The 18901-nt window shown below is 38.1% G+C and overlaps 1 protein-coding gene across 3 annotated transcripts in view; it reads right to left on the reverse strand.

Moving 5' to 3' along the window:
• Window positions 1-18901, reverse strand: part of LOC149926042 (pikachurin-like) — a 139833-nt gene that overhangs the window by 37084 nt on the left and 83848 nt on the right. For 2 of the 3 annotated variants that reach the window (XM_090160735.1, XM_090160734.1), the window contains exon 2: window positions 2175-2291. In XM_090160735.1, the coding sequence (XP_090016861.1) occupies window positions 2175-2291 (117 nt within the window). Of the gene's footprint in view, window positions 1-2174; window positions 2292-18901 lie in introns of those variants that run through there. The other variant, XM_090160736.1, reaches the window with a different exon arrangement.

An 18901-nucleotide genomic window follows, 5' to 3' on the forward strand; every position in this document is an offset into this window, starting at 1 on the left:
ATTGCTTATATCTAGCCTTTATTACTTTGAAAATGCTCAAATTGACGGATTTAAAAATTACATGACAGTACCTTTACATTGTGAGGTATAGCAGGCTTATTTACCCGCTTTTAAACCCTAACATGGCGGCGTATTTTCACGTGCAAAATAAATTTTAAGATCCTCCAATTGCTTATATCTAGTTCTCATTACTTAGTAAGACGACGTAGTAAACGAAAAAAGTGAAGTTCAGTTTTAGTTTCGTTTTGAAATAAATAAATGCAAAGTATTATATTCGTCATTTTTTCTTTCAAATAAATAGTATTTCAAATTTTCAATATTTCTAATTCATTTCTCAATATTTTTTAATAAGAAAACGGTTTTAATCATGTTGGTTCTTGGCTTGCCAACCCTGATTTAAAGACTAGGGCGGATGGGTTGAAACCCCTTTATTCCTGTTTCACAATTAAAACGCCCCCTGTCGTGGCAGAAGTTCCAAAATATTCTTTCACTAGCTTTTTATAATAAATGATAACTCTAGTTTTATAAAAACCTTCGAATTAATAAACTGCTCCACAAAATAATGAAATGGGGTAATCACCTGAAAAACTGGTTCCAGGAACCCCTGCTTTCAGAATAAATACACTAGTAATAGCAATTAGAAAGCTGGTTGCAAGTACCCCTTAGTTTTAGAATAAATAACTTCGAAAAAGCAATAAAACACTGGTTCCACGAACACCTGCTTTAAAAATAAATAAACTGGGAATGGCGATTAATAAACCGGTTCCAAGAACCCCTGCTTTAAAAATAAATAAACTGGGAATAGCGATTAAATAATTGGTTCCAGGAATCCCGGCTTTAAAAATAAATGAACTGGGAATAGCGAATAAAAAATTGGTGCAGGAATCCCTGCTTTAAGAATAAATAAACTGGGAATAGCGATTAAAAATTGGTTTTAGGAACACCTGCTTTAAAACTAAATAAACTGGGAATAGCGATTAAAAAATTGGTTCAAGGAATCCCTGCTTTAAAAATAAATAAACTGGGAATAGCGATTAAAAAATTGGTGCAGGAATCCCTGATTTAAGAATAAATAAACTGGGAATAGCGATTAAAAAATTGGTTCCAGGAACACCTGCTTCAAAAATAAACAAACTGGGAATAGCGATTAAAAAATTGGTTCCAGGAACACCTGCTTCAAAAATAAACAAACTGGGAATAGCGATTAAAAAATTGGTTCCAGGAATCCCTTCTTTAAAAAAAAATAAACTGGGAATAGCGATTAATAAACCGGTTCCAGACACCCCTGCTTTAAAAATAAACAAACTGGGAATAGCGTTTAATAAACCGGTTCAAGGAATCCCTGCTTTAAAAATAAATAAACTGGGAATAGCGATTAAAAAATTGGTTCCAGGAACCCCTGCTTTAAAAATAAATAAACTGGGAATATCAATTAAAAAATTGGTTCAAGGAATCCCTGCTTTAAAAATAAATAAACTGGGAATAGCGATTAAAAGATTGGTTCAAGGAATCCCTGCTTTAAAAATAAATCAACTTGGAATAGCGATTAAAAGATTGGTTCAAGGAATCCCTGCTTTAAAAAAATATAAACTGGGAATAGCGATTAAAAAATTGGTTCAAGGAATCCCTGCTTTTAAAATAAATAAACTGGGAATAGCGATAAAAAATTGGTTCCCGTAATCCCTGCTTTTAAAATAAATAAACTGGGATTAGCGATTAAAAAATTGGTTCCAGGAACCCCTGCTATAGAATAAATGAAATGAGCCAAGAAATATCCTCCTTCGGTTTGGTATTTTCAAAATATTTAGATGGAAAGTCGACTACGTGCTGCCTGTATATTCGAAAATAGAGCAATATTATAAATGGAATATACAAACAATCAAACAGATATCGTTATTTCACTGTATATGGTTTGCTTAAAAAATAAGCAAGGTTTTCCGTTTGTATCTGCGTATTGCACCCAAGCCTTCATATTCGAAAGTTGGAAAGTTCGCTAGCAGAAGCAGATCACCTACAATCACCGCTAGGTTGCGGGGATTGGCGCGAAACAAATTCTATACGCAACGGAAATATTAACTAATAACACTACAGCGACATCTTCCGAGCTATACGTATAAGGGTATATTCACTTATTGTCCTAATTTAGCCTTAAAATATAGAGCGTTTGAGCTTACCCGAACAACTGTATCCATTGTCTCCTAACGTGTAGCCATCTTTGCAGGCGCATTCAAACGTACCGTCGTGCAGATCAAAACACAGGTGCTGGCATGGGTTGTCATCCCCACACTCACCTGCAACAAAAACGTTACATTCAAAATAAATAATTTTTGTTGTATGTCGGAAATTTCCGGAAAATGACCGAGGATTTTTTCCGAAAAAAATAAAAAAGGTTTCATTCCGTGATTAGTCTAATATATTGTTTGCCAATTTAGATAAAGCGGCATTTTCGCCTCATTGTTTCGAATCTGAAAGTAAAACTAAACATCTAAACTAGTTTAAACTGATTAACAACGTAACACTGAGGCTCTTTCCATGAGCGCACCCAGATCGACCTTTCGGTGTCGACGCATCTGAACGGTCATGGAAACGGGTTAGTGCGATAAAAGTGGTCGACCTTCTTGGCACGACAAAAGAGGTGTTCCGGGGAGAAAATATCGCTCCTTTTTGTTTCTTGGAAACGGTCATCGCATCGTTCTCACTACATTTTGGGTATTTCTCTCCTTATTCCTTCTATACTCGGTGTGCCTCTTAGCCAATTTCCGAATTGAAAAACAACTGGTAAATCTAGCGCTTCTAATTTCTATCTGAACATATCAATCCGTTATCTTTTTCTCTCATGATCAGGTACAATCTGAATTATATATCCAAACTGCTTCACTAATTTCACCGTCAAATTTACATTTATATGAACGTATAAATTTGTGGCGTAAGCGTAAGTAAAATTAGTTTGGGTGAAAGTCGAGTTTGACTTAATCCACCGCATTGGGCTAGAAAGAAGATATTAGTATAAATGCTTCAAAGTGCCAGTTAGTAGCGCTACAAATGGAGCGATCTACTCATCAGTGGGGGTTCGATTCGAGAATGGAAACAGGCGGCGATATCGCGTCGCGTAATTTTCATGACCGTTCAGATGCCGAGACACCGAAAGGTCGCTCTGGGTGCGCTCATGGAAAGAGCCTCACTATAAACGTTTTGTACTATGTTTACTGATATTAGACATTTTATATCGATAAAAGTTAAAAACATTAAAAACCCTTATAAAGTAATTTATGTTTCAATTTTTTATTTATTTACCGGAAAATGTTTTGGAAAATTTTGCGCATTTCGTAAAAAAAAAATTAAATTTTTTTTCCGCATTTTATTTTTCCGGAAAATTAACAATAAATAAATAATACATAATAATGAAGACAAAAATTTAACACTCCTTCAAAATCAGCACTCCACTATATTACGATAGAAGGTTTCCCCAAGTTTAGGCCTGGAGTTGTTTAGCAGAGTATTCTTTAAGACCTTTTCACACGAGCCAACTTTTCAAACAAAAATGCTGAGTCAGCAAAACTGGATCATTGATCCATTTTTTCTCGCGTACTTTTTTGGTGGATCAACTCATCGAACTTTTCTTCACACGAACCAACTAGTTGACTAAACTCAAGTTGACTCATCTAGTTGTATCAAAAAGTTGAATCGTGTGAAAAGGCCTTTAGATGAACGCAATCTGGATAACACACGTGTCTGTATTTTAGATAAGGCAGTAGGAATAGAGGCTCCGACAGACTTCTCACCCCAAAAGTCAATCAACAGCGCTCCTAGCGGCCGAAAAAAGCGATTTCTGATGATCGAACGTCCTACTTTATACTCCCTTTAAGAAATTAGCTACTTTCCGATAACCGAGAAATTAGAGGCATAATTTTACTTCACTCATTTTATAATATGCAGATTCCAAAAGAATTTAAATGCGTTAAAAGACTCGGAATTTCGGCAAAAGTTAATTGCAGGGCGCCGATGAAAGGAGCTCTCTTTACGCGTTTAACCCTTTACAACGACCCCGCAGCGTCTCCAAACTATTCGATAGAGGATTTCAACAAAGACCGTAAATTTTACTTCTCGGGTGTCCTGGAGGGGGGGGGGGGGGGGTTGGCGCGAGGGTGGATCCATTGTTGTTGTCCCGGGGAAAGTAATTGGATTCGATCGAATTGGAGGCAAAGGCTTAAAGAGCAGACGCATCAGCGGTGATCAACGAGCGTTCGCTTCTGACGTCGCCTTCTAGATAGATCATTGTTTAGCGGTGTCGTTTCTCAGAAATAAATCTACGGGTATATTTTGTTTTATCTTCTATCCGTAATAAGGGTTCCAGTATGCCGAATTTATTAATCAACGGTGTTAAAAAAAGGTACGTTCACACCGAAGTTCGGTAAAAAAATGCGCGTTAAAGAAACAGGATCTTTTTATGGAGAGGTTAAAGCACTCTCAGTATTTTTCGCGAGTCGTTCGTCAGTTTCAAGCCAACAATGTGGAAAATGTCATTTTATGATTTACTAACAAATAGATCGCGCTAGATATATCACCTTTTATATACTTTACAGCGTGAAAAAATTAATGATAATGCCAGGATTTTTTAATGGAGAGGTCAGCGCACTCAGTATTTTTCGCAAGTCATTCGTTGGTTTCAAGCCAACAATGTTCAAAATGTCGTTTTATGATTTACCAATAAAAAATTGAGTGGGTTTTATAAATAACTATAGCCAACTTTTTTCAACTTAACAGCGTAAAAACATTATGATAATGCCAGGATTTTTTAATGGAGAGGTCAGCGCACTCAGTATTTTTCGCAAGTCGTTCGTCAGTTTCAAGCCAACAATGTTCAAAATGTCGTTTTATGATTTACCAATAAAAATAGAGTGGTTTATATAAATAACTATAGCCAACTTATTTCAACTTGACAGCGCAAAAAAAATATGATAATGCCAGGATGGTTTAATGGAAAGGTCAGCGCACTCAGTATTTTTCGCAAGTCGTTCGTCGGTTTCAAGCCAACAATGTTCAAAATGTCGTTTTATGGTTTACCAATAAAAAATAGATCGAGCTACATAAATCACCGTAGTATTTTTTTAAATTTAATTTCCGAGGAATTAATCATATTACTGAACAATCAAAAATTCACGTTTTGACGAAAGATTAAAATCAAATAGTTTTCCACCTACACCTCCAATCAAAGAAATGACCACTTTTCTATATGTAAAATACAGGCCTTTACAAATTTGATTTCACCGTTTCGCTAAGATCATAGTGTAGTCACAGTAATATCTTTTGACATCAACAAAATAAATGACTTCGTTAAAACATTTTTTTAAATTTAATAATAAAATACTTCGGCTGAAATCAAAGTGTAGATTATTTTCGCATCAAGAAAATTGATGATTTCGTATAATATGTATATTTTTCAGTTTAATAGTAAGATCATTCAACGTTTGGCTAAGATCAAAGTGTAGTTTCAACAAAATAGATGACTTTTTGAGAACATTATATTAAATTTATTAATAAGCTTGATCATCATTTGGCTAAGATCAAAGTGTAGATTCTTTCCGCTTCAACGAAACAGATGATTTCGTAAAAACATTTTGTAATTTTAGTAAAAATCTTCTTCATCCAAGTGTAATATCTTTTCGCGACAGTTGTTAAAATTTGAGCGGACCATACGATACATTATCACTCGGACCAATAGTCACGGTTGACTGATTTAAATCAACTTGATTTTAATCACGATTAAATCGCGATTTAAATCAATGATTTTTTTCAAAAAAAAATCATTGATTAAAATCAATTTTATAAAGTATTTTTGAAAAAGAAAAAACCTCGCCAATTGCTATAACTTAGGTTTAATTATAATCTTTCTTGTACTTCCCCCTAATGTTGCATTGGATTCTACCTGTGGGTGGAGATTCTGCCTAATTTTTTTTGTAAAGTACCAAAATAGGTTTTTAAAAAAAAACTTGTATATGATTATTAGCTTAAATTTAACAAATTCATTATACATATTAGTCTTTAAAAATTCAAACATTTGATTTAGGTAAAAATTTTATACTAAATTATATAAAACTTTGAAATTTTAATCTAAGCGATCATCGGCTAAGCTCAGAAAAGCCGGCTATATAAATTGTCTCCTGTTTTGACCTCATTAGCGGCAGCTTTGTCTCTAAATTAAAACATATTTGATTTATGTAAATATTTAATTTTAAATTATTTAAAACTTTGAATTTTTAATTTAAGTCAAATAAATAAAAAAATCAATAAAAATCCGATTTAAATAAAAAAAACCGATTTATTTGATTTTATTAAAAAAACAATTGCCAACCCTGCGAATAGTTAATCGTAGATACAACATGTTTTACGAAAATTGCGTTGACTGGTGTTTATAGGTCCTTAACTGGTCATTTGGGGGTGCTATAAAAAATTCCATAAAGCAATTGCGGCACCAATAGCCATCGCCCCGCGTCTCGAAGACTAGACGGAATGTTTTATATCGGCGACCAGCCATTTATCAACTCATTCCGCAGGCGCCTTTTCGGAGCCAACTAAGTAATTGTCCACCCTTTCATTTATTCCACCACCGTTGCCTACGTTATCATAAGGCCGCCGCCACGACTTGTTTATTTGCGTCTTATTCACGAGAGAATGCTGTAACACTAATTTACAAATATACTTTTATTACTTTAAGAATGCCCCCCTTAGTAAATTAATTCATGCTCTGGTCATTTCCCGCCTCTGGTCTTCCCCAACACGTCATCAGCATCGCGCTCGCCTTGGAACCAGTTCGCACCAGTCTTCCCCATCTAGAAGCTTCGCGCTGCGTTGCGCCTTCTCCGTGGACGAACTGTTTGAGGCCCCATAGCTCGTAGTGCCCACCTAGTGCATAAAAAGGCCGGACACACGTGTCTCTCCCCTCTCTTGTTGTTGTTCTTCTATTGAACCTTCACCATTCTTGGCATCGCTAGTAGAAGCCTCTTCAAGATGCTCCCGCCTTGAGCCTGCTGGACTTCGCCCACCTCGCCGGTTTCGTTAAGCCGCTGGAGCTGCACCGATGGCCGCTCGCCGTAAAGTTTTGCCCTCAAGCAATCTACCTTTCGGGCACCGAGTAGTGAACCGTTTTCGTCCATAGTGCAAGTTCTTCAAGAGCATCCACTCAACTCGTAAGATATGCATAACCTTAATCATATATGAAACTATTGGGTAGACCAGAGCAAAACCAAACTCCCCCTCGTACGTATTATTACTATGTTTTTTAATTACAATGTATTATGTGGTAAACTAATTAACTGTTTAATTGATCTATTAAACTTATTTTGATTTCTTAAATCATTACTTTCGACCTCTTTATTTTATATCTAATGTTGACACTTAATTAATCAATTCCCTAGACAAAAACTACGTACCAATTATCAATAAAATAACCTTAAATGCTAAAAGTGTCACATTTTGGGGGCCCGTCCGGTTCTAAATTTTTTTAAACACGACGTTATGACAAATTACCTTTTTAATGATTTTGATTTTCCCTTGGCCAATTAATTAAGTAATGTGGTAGGATATTTTTATTTATCGATATCGTGATTGGAAGTATTTTTGTTTGGTTGGTCACCCCCGTACTTCCACCTTTCTTTTAAATTGTTCGTATATTTTGGCATGCTCTCTTGATTTTTGGGTAATTTAATTTGCTTGGTTGGTTAATGAGTAGTTTTAGGAACTTACATACCCGTGGTTGTAGCCCCCGTTTAGGTCCAATTTATAGCTGCCAAGAGTGTTACGAACTTTATTTAGCTGAACAACTCAGTGGTAGGGACGCCATTATTGACAATTTCGACGGTCCACTTAGGGACGCCCTTTTTGAAGAAATAGAAATTCCATCCCAGTTGTTTGCCACTATGCCAAACAGCGTCGCCGATCCCCGCGCCGCGGATATTGTAGCTCTCCAGGCTCAGGTGGCCCAGTTGACCGCCCTGCTGGGAGGGAACGTGGGACACGCCGCAGCGGCGGCCGCAGTGCCAACCGCTTGGGCACCCCCCGTTACGCTTCCTAGTTTTTCAGGTAGTTTTACAGAAAATAATGCGCAGGAATTTTTGCTAAAGGCGCGCCAAGTTTTAGTCTCTCGGAATTGTCCCGAAAACTATTTTCTTAAACATTGGATACCTATAATGCTCACAGGCGCGGCCCTTGAGTGGTTTTCAGACCAGCCCGATTTTGCCACTTTCATTGCTTTTTCTGCTGCCCTAAAGGCCGAATTTCTAGCCCAAAACAATGACGATAGGTTGTTAGAGCAATTGGATAACCAATTTCACAAACCCGGGGAATCTGTGGGAAAATATGTAGAGGGCATGATTGTCATAATTCGCAAATTAGCCACCCCTATGCCAATGGCGACGCAAATTAGATGTATTCGTAGAAACTTACATGCCGATCTTCGTGTTGCCCTCGCCACTTCCAAATTTAGTACCGTACGCGACCTCGTGGCGACTGCTGATTTAATAGAGCAGGCTAAAATCTCCCGTAGAGGGGACGACAGTTCAACACCCCAGGTAGCGAAGTCTCACGACCAGTCCGTTCATAAAAATATAGTTTGCCTTCGTTGTGGGGAGCGCGGCCATTATCAGAATCATTGTCAAGCCCGCGAAAATAGCCAAGCTGGGAACGGTTCAGGGAATTCCCAAAATATTGGAAATAACCAAAATCGGCAATTTCGTCCCCGAAATAATTTTAGTGGTCTTGGGAATGGTTTTCAGCCGGGCATCAATAATTTTGTTCGCCCTCGTAATGGTGGCATAGTTTGTCACCATTGTGGTGAACCCGGTCACATACGCCCCTTATGTCCCCAATTAATGGCTTCCCGCCAAGGTCCACCTCAAAATGTCCCTGCTCAGCAGCCACAACGAGTAAATCCGGGAAACGGAGTGACGGGAGGTTCGGCCTCCCGACACATTCACCCTGTCCCTCGCGCCCACCAATCTTAAACCCTCCTATTTGTACCGCCAGATTCACAAGTGGAAATTTTCCAAATTCTACGTTGCCTACATTGGCCAAATTAAACATTTCCATTAATAATTCTCCTTGTCTTGCCCTTGTGGATCCCGGTTCAACATATACCCTCGTTAATGATAGGTTTCGGGAGGTAATTTTAAGTGATATTCATAATAAGAGTACACGTGTAAAATTAGGGATTAAATTGGCCAATAAAACCCGAGTAACTGCTAATGGGAGTGGGACGGCACAGATTAGTCTTCCTGGGAAGGTGCTTACCAACACCGTTCATTTTGTTAAGAATTTAGTATTCCCTTGTATTTTGGGCATGGACCTATTGCAATCTTTGGGCATGGTTTTGAATTGCTCGGACATGAGTTTTAGTTGGAATTCTTCCCCGTCGCAAAAGTATTATTTTCTCCGCCATTTCTTACATCGTCCCTCCCCCCCGGTAAGCGCTTCGGCCGTCGGTTGTGAAATCGACGAGGAAGACTTAAAGAAAGCCCTTTGTTTAGCCAAGGTTACTGCCAGTGAACGTACGAACGTTCTAGAGCCCCTCGTTTGTGAATTTAGACACTTATTTGCTAAAACCCCCGGAGTTACTCATACTACCATGCACTATATCGATACGGGTGAAGCTCTCCCCATTTCTTGCGCCCCCTTTCGTTATTCCCCTCACAAGCGCGACGAAATTGACAACATAATCGACCAAATGTTGGAGAACGACTTAATAGAACCTAGTAACTCCCCTTGGTGTTCTCCGTGTTTTCTTGTGGCTAAAAAGGATGGAGGTTCCCGTTTATGTGTCGACTATACCCTGCTGAATAATTTAACTAGAAAGGATTGCTATCCTCTCCCCCGTATCGATGACATTCTCGAGTCGCTTAAAAATCCCAAATATATCACGACCCTAGATATGAAATCCGGTTACTGGCAGATTCCGCTCGACCCTGGTAGCCGCGATAAAGCTTCTTTCGTTACCCACAGAGGACTTTTTCGTCCAAAGGTTTTGATGTTCGGTTTGACCTCGGCCCCCGCGACCTTTCAGCGGATGGTCGACCACTTGCTTTCCCCCCTGCGCCGCGACAATGTTTTTGCCTATTTGGACGATATCATAATTATTTCTTCCTCCTTCACTGAACATATGGCAACCCTTCGCAAAGTTTTCACCACCCTTAGCAACGCGGGATTAACTATTAAAGCCAGCAAAACGACCTTTTGCCAGACCGAAGCCCTCATTTTAGGTCATATTGTAAATGAGAAAGGTGTCACTGTTGATCCCGCTAAGACTTCTGCCATTCGCGATCGTCCCCCACCGAAGTCTTTAAAACAGTTACGTAGTTTCATAGGCGCTGCCTCCTACTATAGGCGGTTTATTCAAAATTTTGCGGCTATCGCCGAGCCTCTTCATTCTTTATTGCATAAAAACTCTGTATGGCAATGGACCCCCGCTCATCAAACTGCATTTGATACTCTTAAACTAGCATTAATCTCAGCCCCAATTTTAGCGCAACCCGATTATTCGAAATCCTTCGATATTTTTTCCGACGCCTCTAACACTGGCTTAGGTGCTGTTCTTAGTCAGATAGTGGATGGTAAGCCTGTGGTGATACAGTATGCAAGTAGAGCGTTAAATAAGGCAGAGCGTAACTATTCAGTCACCGAGCGTGAATGTCTTGCAATTAAATGGGCTGTAGATCAATTTCGGCATTATATTGAGGGTGGTCTTGTAACAGTTTACAGCGACCATAGCGCTCTTCAGTGGCTGCGAACAGCTCGTGACCCCACAGGGAAGCTAGCTCGTTGGCGCCTGGCAATTCACCCCTATGTTTCGGCAATTCGGCATGTGCCCGGTAAATGCAATGGGATAGCGGACGCGTTATCTCGTTTTCCGGAAGAGGTTGATTCGGACTCGCTGGTCGAGTACGAATCTCCTCTTCTAAATGAGCCTGTTTTGGCATCCGCCGCTTGTGTAGAACCTAGTTTGTGTATTGATTTTGACGACCAAATAGTTAAAGATGCGCAATTATCAGACCCTAAGATTAACGCCTTGAAACATTACCTCGAACGCTCATTAAGTCCCAAAGAACCTTCCTTGCTCGACTTCGTTTTAAATCATGCTCCTCGGTGCGCTCTGATTGATGGTATAGTTTATAGAAATATTATGTCACCTACGTCTGAAAACAGTTCGTTTAGAATTTGGGTTCCCTCGTCTTTGGTCGACAAAATTCTAGTTTTAAACCATGACATTCCTATATCAGGTCATCTTGGCATTTTCAAAACCTTACGCAGAGTACAGTCTCGATATTTTTGGGAGAAAATGACGAATACCGTCACAAAATACGTTCGTTCTTGCGCTACCTGCCAAGCGCATAAACACCCCCAGTTAGCCCCCGCAGGTCATATGAAGTCTTCCCTTCCTTCAGACCCATGGCAAGTTGTGTCTATCGATTTAAAAGGTCCCTTTGTCCCCAGTAAACGTGGTTTCACCCAGTTACTTGTTGTTGTCGACACCATGACCAAATGGGTAGAATTATTTCCGTTGCGTCGAGCCACAACTACGGCAATTGTAACCAAATTGGTAGATGAGGTTTTCTCGCGTTTTGGTGTTCCCAGTACGGTTATTTCCGACAATGGTCGACAGTTTATTAGTAAAATTATGACCGCGGCTTATAAACGGATGGGTGTTAGCCAACGATTTACGTCCTATTATTCCCCCAGAGGAAACCCTGTAGAAAGATATAATCGAACTATAGGTACTTTAATATCATCCTATATTACCGATAGTCATCGGGATTGGGATTTGGAATTGGCAGAAAAGGCAATGGCCCTCAGGACCGCGCCCAATGAGTCCACTCGTTTTACCCCCGCTTATTTGAATTTTGGCCGCGAATTGCGCGCCCCCTATGACATCGCTCCTGTAGTTTGTCCCGAACGAAATTTTTCTGAGGCCAACATTAATACCCACGCTAATAGCATCTCGGATCGTGTAACATCCGCTGTCAATCAGGCGAAGGATAATGTTTTAATGGCCAGCGCTAGACAGGCGAAATATTTTAATGCGCGTCGACGCGAATTTGAGTTTCACGTTGGACAAATGGTTATGCGTAAAACGCATTTCCAATCTTCCGCAGGTGATCGTTTTATGGCAAAGTTGGCAGCGAAATGGGATGGCCCATTTCTTATTGGTAAAAAGTTAAGCTCCCATACCTACACTTTAGCTAACCTTAAAACTAAGCGTTTAATGAAGGGTACATATCTCGTTGACCAACTTAAGCTTTATTTTCCTCGAGATTCTGAGAGTATTCCGGAATTAACCCCTTCTCCCATTAACGCTCCGGTTTTTAAGGAGCATGAAAGTTTGCCCTCTAGATCTAGTACCCCCGATTCAATGGACGGTGACCAACCTCCTCTTCGTCGGCGGCTTAGGCCTAGAGATCCATTAACTCATCGCGTCCTGAAGTCTAATAATGTTGTATGATTCAAGGGACTCCACTGAAGTGTGTTTTTAACCTTTAACTATTTTGTTTTTGTTGTGAGTAATTTGTACTTGTGTTTATAAATTATTGATTTTGTTTGATTAATTTGTATTGAGTTTTCAATCTAAGTGCTTCTGTTTGTTTACATGTAGTATGGATCTCAGGTTTCTTCCATTCCGTACGTATCTTTCTTAGCTAGCGTATTATTTTTAGTATTTTGCATGTGTGTTTTTTTTTTTATCTTTTAATGGCCATTGTATATATTGTATATAGACATATCTGGATATCTTTAATTTTGTTTATTATCTCAATTTTCATAGTTGACAAATTGTTCTTGCTCTCGTAATTTTTTTTGTTCAATCGACTTTGTGTTTGATCATTTTGATTTTTGATGTCTGTATGGTCAAACGAGGACGTTCGACGTTTCGTTGTGGGGAATTTGTAACAATAATTTACAAATATACTTTTATTACTTTAAGAATGCCCCCCTTAGTAAATTAATTCATGCTCTGGTCATTTCCCGCCTCTGGTCTTCCCCAACACGTCATCAGCATCGCGCTCGCCTTGGAACCAGTTCGCACCAGTCTTCCCCATCTAGAAGCTTCGCGCTGCGTTGCGCCTTCTCCGTGGACGAACTGTTTGAGGCCCCATAGCTCGTAGTGCCCACCTAGTGCATAAAAAGGCCGGACACACGTGTCTCTCCCCTCTCTTGTTGTTGTTCTTCTATTGAACCTTCACCATTCTTGGCATCGCTAGTAGAAGCCTCTTCAAGATGCTCCCGCCTTGAGCCTGCTGGACTTCGCCCACCTCGCCGGTTTCGTTAAGCCGCTGGAGCTGCACCGATGGCCGCTCGCCGTAAAGTTTTGCCCTCAAGCAATCTACCTTTCGGGCACCGAGTAGTGAACCGTTTTCGTCCATAGTGCAAGTTCTTCAAGAGCATCCACTCAACTCGTAAGATATGCATAACCTTAATCATATATGAAACTATTGGGTAGACCAGAGCAAAACCAAACTCCCCCTCGTACGTATTATTACTATGTTTTTTAATTACAATGTATTATGTGGTAAACTAATTAACTGTTTAATTGATCTATTAAACTTATTTTGATTTCTTAAATCATTACTTTCGACCTCTTTATTTTATATCTAATGTTGACACTTAATTAATCAATTCCCTAGACAAAAACTACGTACCAATTATCAATAAAATAACCTTAAATGCTAAAAGTGTCACAATGCGCTCTGATCTCGACCTAAAAAGAAGTTTTCAAAAAGGCATTTCCATTGAGACACAGTGGCGTCGCTAGGGTGTTTTAGGCGGCGCTTGAACCACCTGAAAAATTTCTGAAGCTCCACCTAAAATTTCCGAAAAGCGCCTCCTAAAATTATGAATTTTTTCCTTTAAACTTGACAAAAGTTTCTTCAAACTTAAAACTGGGCATCAAAAATTTAATTTTTCCTAGTCGCCCTCAATGTTACAACTTTACAAACTTTTTGGGGAGCCATCTCTCCCCCATATAACTCAATGAGACGCCCCTGACCAGTGCTTATGGCTTAAGCGCGACCAGTTTTGAAATCCTGGTGGCCACAAATTCTATTAAAACCATTTAAATTAATGAAATATGTGAAATCACCTTTTTTTCCCTCAAAATCTGACATTACATTACTCCAACTATGCTGAAGATGGCGCTACACAACATTCCGCTTTTATTTAAGAAAGGAGCGTGACCCATGCTCCGTGGCACGTTCCAACTAACACGGGCCACGGAGCACGCGTCGCGCCTTACTTAAATAGAAGTGAGAAAGCCCCTAACGTTGTGTAGCGCCATCTTTCGGAGTAAAAATAATCTTCATTAAACTTCTTTAAATATTGTAGAAAATGTTCATTCCATCCCAAATTTGTTATAATGCAACAGTTTAACCTTTGCAATATTTCTTTCATGTCTTGGACTCTTAAAAATTGAAAGGTTGCCGTTGCCTAAGCAACGGGGTCCATATACCAGATAACCTAGTGGCCTGAATTGTCGAATAAAAATGCCAGAAATTAATTGACCAGTGCACGGGTCTACATAATAACGTCGGCAAAGGTCTGGACATTATTTTAGCACTGGAATATTTAAACAACAGTATGGGGGGAACTAATGGTGAATCTACACACTACGGTACAGTATGATGGTAGTTTTCCCCCGGGTAACGCAGAATCTTCTTCCTACCTTAGTTCTAAATCCAGGTATATCAAACCAATAAAGTTGAGTGAAACATTATTATAATTTTAAAAAGTAGTATTACGAAATGCTTTTTTTTTAAATGGCAAATAAATCTACAATTTTGAAACTACAATGGCACTGGTTTCAATATTTTTTAAATAAACGAATAACTCCATAAAAACAAATTCAGGTAAGTCAAAACTAAGGTAGCGAACTTTTATCGCTAAAAAAAACATCGGCAACGCTCCATTCCTTTCGTCAGAAACATGAACTACATTGATGCACCATCGAATTTTCTATTTTATACTCCCTTTAAATCGCGGATCAGGAAATCTAAAGAGGGACTCACGACTATCGAAGTATCGACACTGTACGCGTGAGATTAAAAGCGCTTTTGCTGTAGTCATTTCAAACACTAAAAATATTTTGCAGTGTCTTTATCCGAAACGAACGTAATTCAATTGCTGGCTCGCTTTATAGCTGGTGTCCGTCAAGTTGACAGGGAAGTCTACTTATTTTAAGCACAAACTCTTGTAAGAAAATGGAGACTTTTATTGATGGTGCCTATCAGCTATAAATTGAAAGATCAGACGGAAAAGGATCTCACGATTTCATAGATAAAGTTGTATCAGCGGTGCTACCAGCCACCTTTCAAAAAAATTGCCCGAAAGGTTGCATTTGAGACGAAGACGGTTAACTAAGGGATAAGTTAAAGTTAATAACCGGCTGGAAGTTCTGGCTATTTGAATTCAATTTTAATTTGTTTGCGACTCAAAAATCTATTAGGTCCTAATTTCGCGTTTTAATTTCATTCTTGAAGACATATTGGTTCGAGTATTTCGTCAGTTTTATCATTACTTTGAATTTGTGAGGGTTTCGCTTCTTTGCTACCTTTTAATTATGGACCTTTCTACCTTTTCACGTGTTTTAACTCAGAGATGAGACCATATTGAAGCGAAGCTCGCTTGTTACGGATTTCAAATATCGAAATGTTTGTCTTTACCATTGGCCTGGTAAAACATTAATTGAATTGAATGCAGTAAAAATTTATGACACACGACTCAGTGCCAGAGCATTGAAAAATATTTAATTTTTATATTTATTACTTTCATTCCAACCTTCCCAAGTATTTATTTATATTTACGTCGTTAGTACAATGATAATGATAATGTTGTGAAGACTAACAGTAAGCTAGTAGCTACTCCCCTAACATAAATCGAACCAGCCCAAATTTTCAATGGGTCCCTAAAATTGACGTTTTTCCGTAGCTATAGTTCTTTCTATAAATTAACTTGGCATTCTGGTTTTAATGTTAAAATGACTAAATATATATCAAATGTATAAATTATCTCGTTTAGTGTTTATCTGCAAAAATTCAAATTTATTTAATACTACACCAGGGTTCATACAATATTTCAAAAACCATTTTCCCTGATATTTCCAGGTTTTCCAGAGTAGTTTTGAATATTTTCCAGGTGTACTTTTTAAAACAATAGGGGTCTCTAAAATGTTAAAAGCATTACTATTACACTTTCTAATACAATATAGTCAAGATTGAACGTATGAATTCAATACTAAGTAATAATTTCAGTAATACTAAAACAAATTGCACATAATTGGGAGTTCTCAAATTTATTTTCCCGGATTTCCCTGATTTTTCAGGAAAATGTTCATTTTACCTGATATTTCCCTGACTTTTTGCTTTAAATAAATTTCACTGATATTTCCAAGTTTTCACTGATTTCCATGTTTGTATGAACCCTGTACACCGTTATCAACACGAACGACAAAACCAAATCAATGATTACCCTAGCGTGCGTTAACACGGAAATTAAATTAAACTATTTTTTTTATTCAGGGGCAAAACTGTTTAACCAAATATATCCGAGTTTCTGTAAGACAATAACATCTTTATCCAAATTTAAGAACGTGGCGAAACCAAAGGTACTTGAGGGATAACTGCTAAATTTTTGTTTATCCATTTTTTAACAATGTATTTTATGATATATATAAATAAAAATGTAAAAGTTCAACTCTGTTTAGCTAGAGTATGTCTATAAGTCTATTAAGACTTGGTCAATGATAACTTGTAAAATATTTTTTTAAATTAATTAAATATTGAATTGATTTGAGTGTTACTTTTACAACAAGAATAAATAAATTATTGGGGCGTCATAAATTTTAAGAAATTTTGGGCTGATTTTTAAATGTGGCATTTAAATCCTGTGACAGCTTCGGGTCGTTAGCCATAAATTAGTTTAAGTTTTGTAGAAACAGGAGAAAATGAATTTACACGCTTTTTTTCTGTCAGTAGATGGAGCTTCAGTCACTGCGCTTGCACCTAGGGTCGGATCACTTACAAGGAAAGTACCCAAGGTGTTTTAAGTGGTCAAAAACATTTTCGGTTGCCATGGCAAATCGAATGGGTAGTGCAACGTCTCCTTTTGGGAAATTTCATACAGATTCATATAGCTCTACATTAAGCCGACTTTGAACAAAATCGGTAATAAACAACTCTGGTACTCTCCTTGTTAGAGTTAGCCTTGACAGCGCTTACGCAATTTACACCCCCCTATTCCTGAATTTGAATATGCAACTCAGCTACTCGTTCTCCCGGGGCTCCCACCAAAATCTAAAAAAAATAGGGAAATAGGGGATTTTTCTGGCTAGAAATTGGGTGAAATAGGAACCAAATATTTTAAAGTAGGAACCAAATAGGGACCATTTTAATAAACAAAAATAAGATCTTAATTTAAACTTTTAAAAGCATCAAATTTTTAAAACTGACTTAGTTTTAATTTAAAAAAATGTTTTATCACAAAAATTAAGTACTTAGTTTAAATTTCTAAAAAAACTTTTATCAATCCCAAAAATGACTATAAATTTTTTGTAATAATTCTATCACATTAAATCGGGTTTTTTTTTTTCGTTTTTCTACGAAATATTTTAAGCCGATGGTACTTTTCACCAAATTTACTAGAAATAGGGTGATTTAGTGACCAAATCCCGATTTTATGGTGGTTTAGGGACCTCGAAAAAAGTAGGGGCTTTTAGGCATTTTAGGGACCTGGTGGGAGCTCTATTCTCCGGAAAAAGGCTTAAAAAAAAGACTTTTTCATCACACGCGAGGAACTAGAAAAATGTAAACACCTTTTTAAGTTCTCTATTAACTACTTAAGTCAATTTCCCCCAAGTGCATTAAAATGGTTTCTTTTGGTGGTCAGGTAATCCAGTGTATAATAGCGCGATCATCGGCTAAGCTCGGAAAAGCCGGCTATATAAATTGTCTCCTGTTTTGACCTCATTAGCGGCGGCTTTGTCTCTAATGGACACAGCCGCCCAACAAATAACTCTGCTCCTTTTAAGCCTTCTTTTTATAATCATAAAGTCCTTCTAGAGTACATACAGGGTGTTGCCAATGTTGGCTATGACCGGGGTCTTTTTCTCAGACATATCTCAACTAATTTCAATAGACCATTCTATAAAATACTACTTGTATGGTTATTTACTTTTGTGTATAGAGAGGCTGAAGGTTTGGCCCGATTTTTCATGAACCAGGGAGGCTCAATAATGGATTATTTGACAAACCTGCCAACCTAGTTATATGGATTGTTTTCCCGGTGCGCCGCTGATGGTAAATAATATTTTATAACAGGGCTACCAGATTTTCCGTTAATATCAGTCTCTTTGCAGCTTTAACAAAAATGTAGTTCTTTTTTTATCACGTCTGTGGCTTCGTGTTTCGTTGGAAACCTAGAAATATTGCTAAAAAGTCCTACAATGAAAACGAAATTTGATATAAACGCCACGCCACGCCACGCCGCCGTCGTTAAATTTTGGTTCAACGCCGCCGCCGCCGCCGCCGATGGAAAATCACCGGATCGCCGCCACCGGTCAAAATTCGGCGGCGTCGGGGTCTACTCTGAACAACTGTGAACACTGGCTTAAGGGGTTTTCTTACAAGATTTTCGGTCTCCTCTACCCATAAAAGAAATGTTGTAAGTCGGAAAGTTTTCCGTATTTTTCCAAACAAAATAAAAACGTTTTCATTCCATGATTAGTCTAATATATTGTTTGCAAATTTAAATAAAAAGGCAGTTTTTCGAACCTGAAAGTAAAACTAAACCTCGAGACTAGTTTAAACTACTTTAAACTGATTAACAATTTAACACTATTAATGTTTTGTAGTATGTTTACTAACATTAGACA

The sequence above is a fragment of the Leiobunum rupestre genome, chromosome 10, assembly GCF_980474605.1.
Source record: "Leiobunum rupestre chromosome 10, qqLeiRupe1.1.hap1, whole genome shotgun sequence".
NCBI lineage: Eukaryota > Metazoa > Arthropoda > Arachnida > Opiliones > Sclerosomatidae > Leiobunum > Leiobunum rupestre.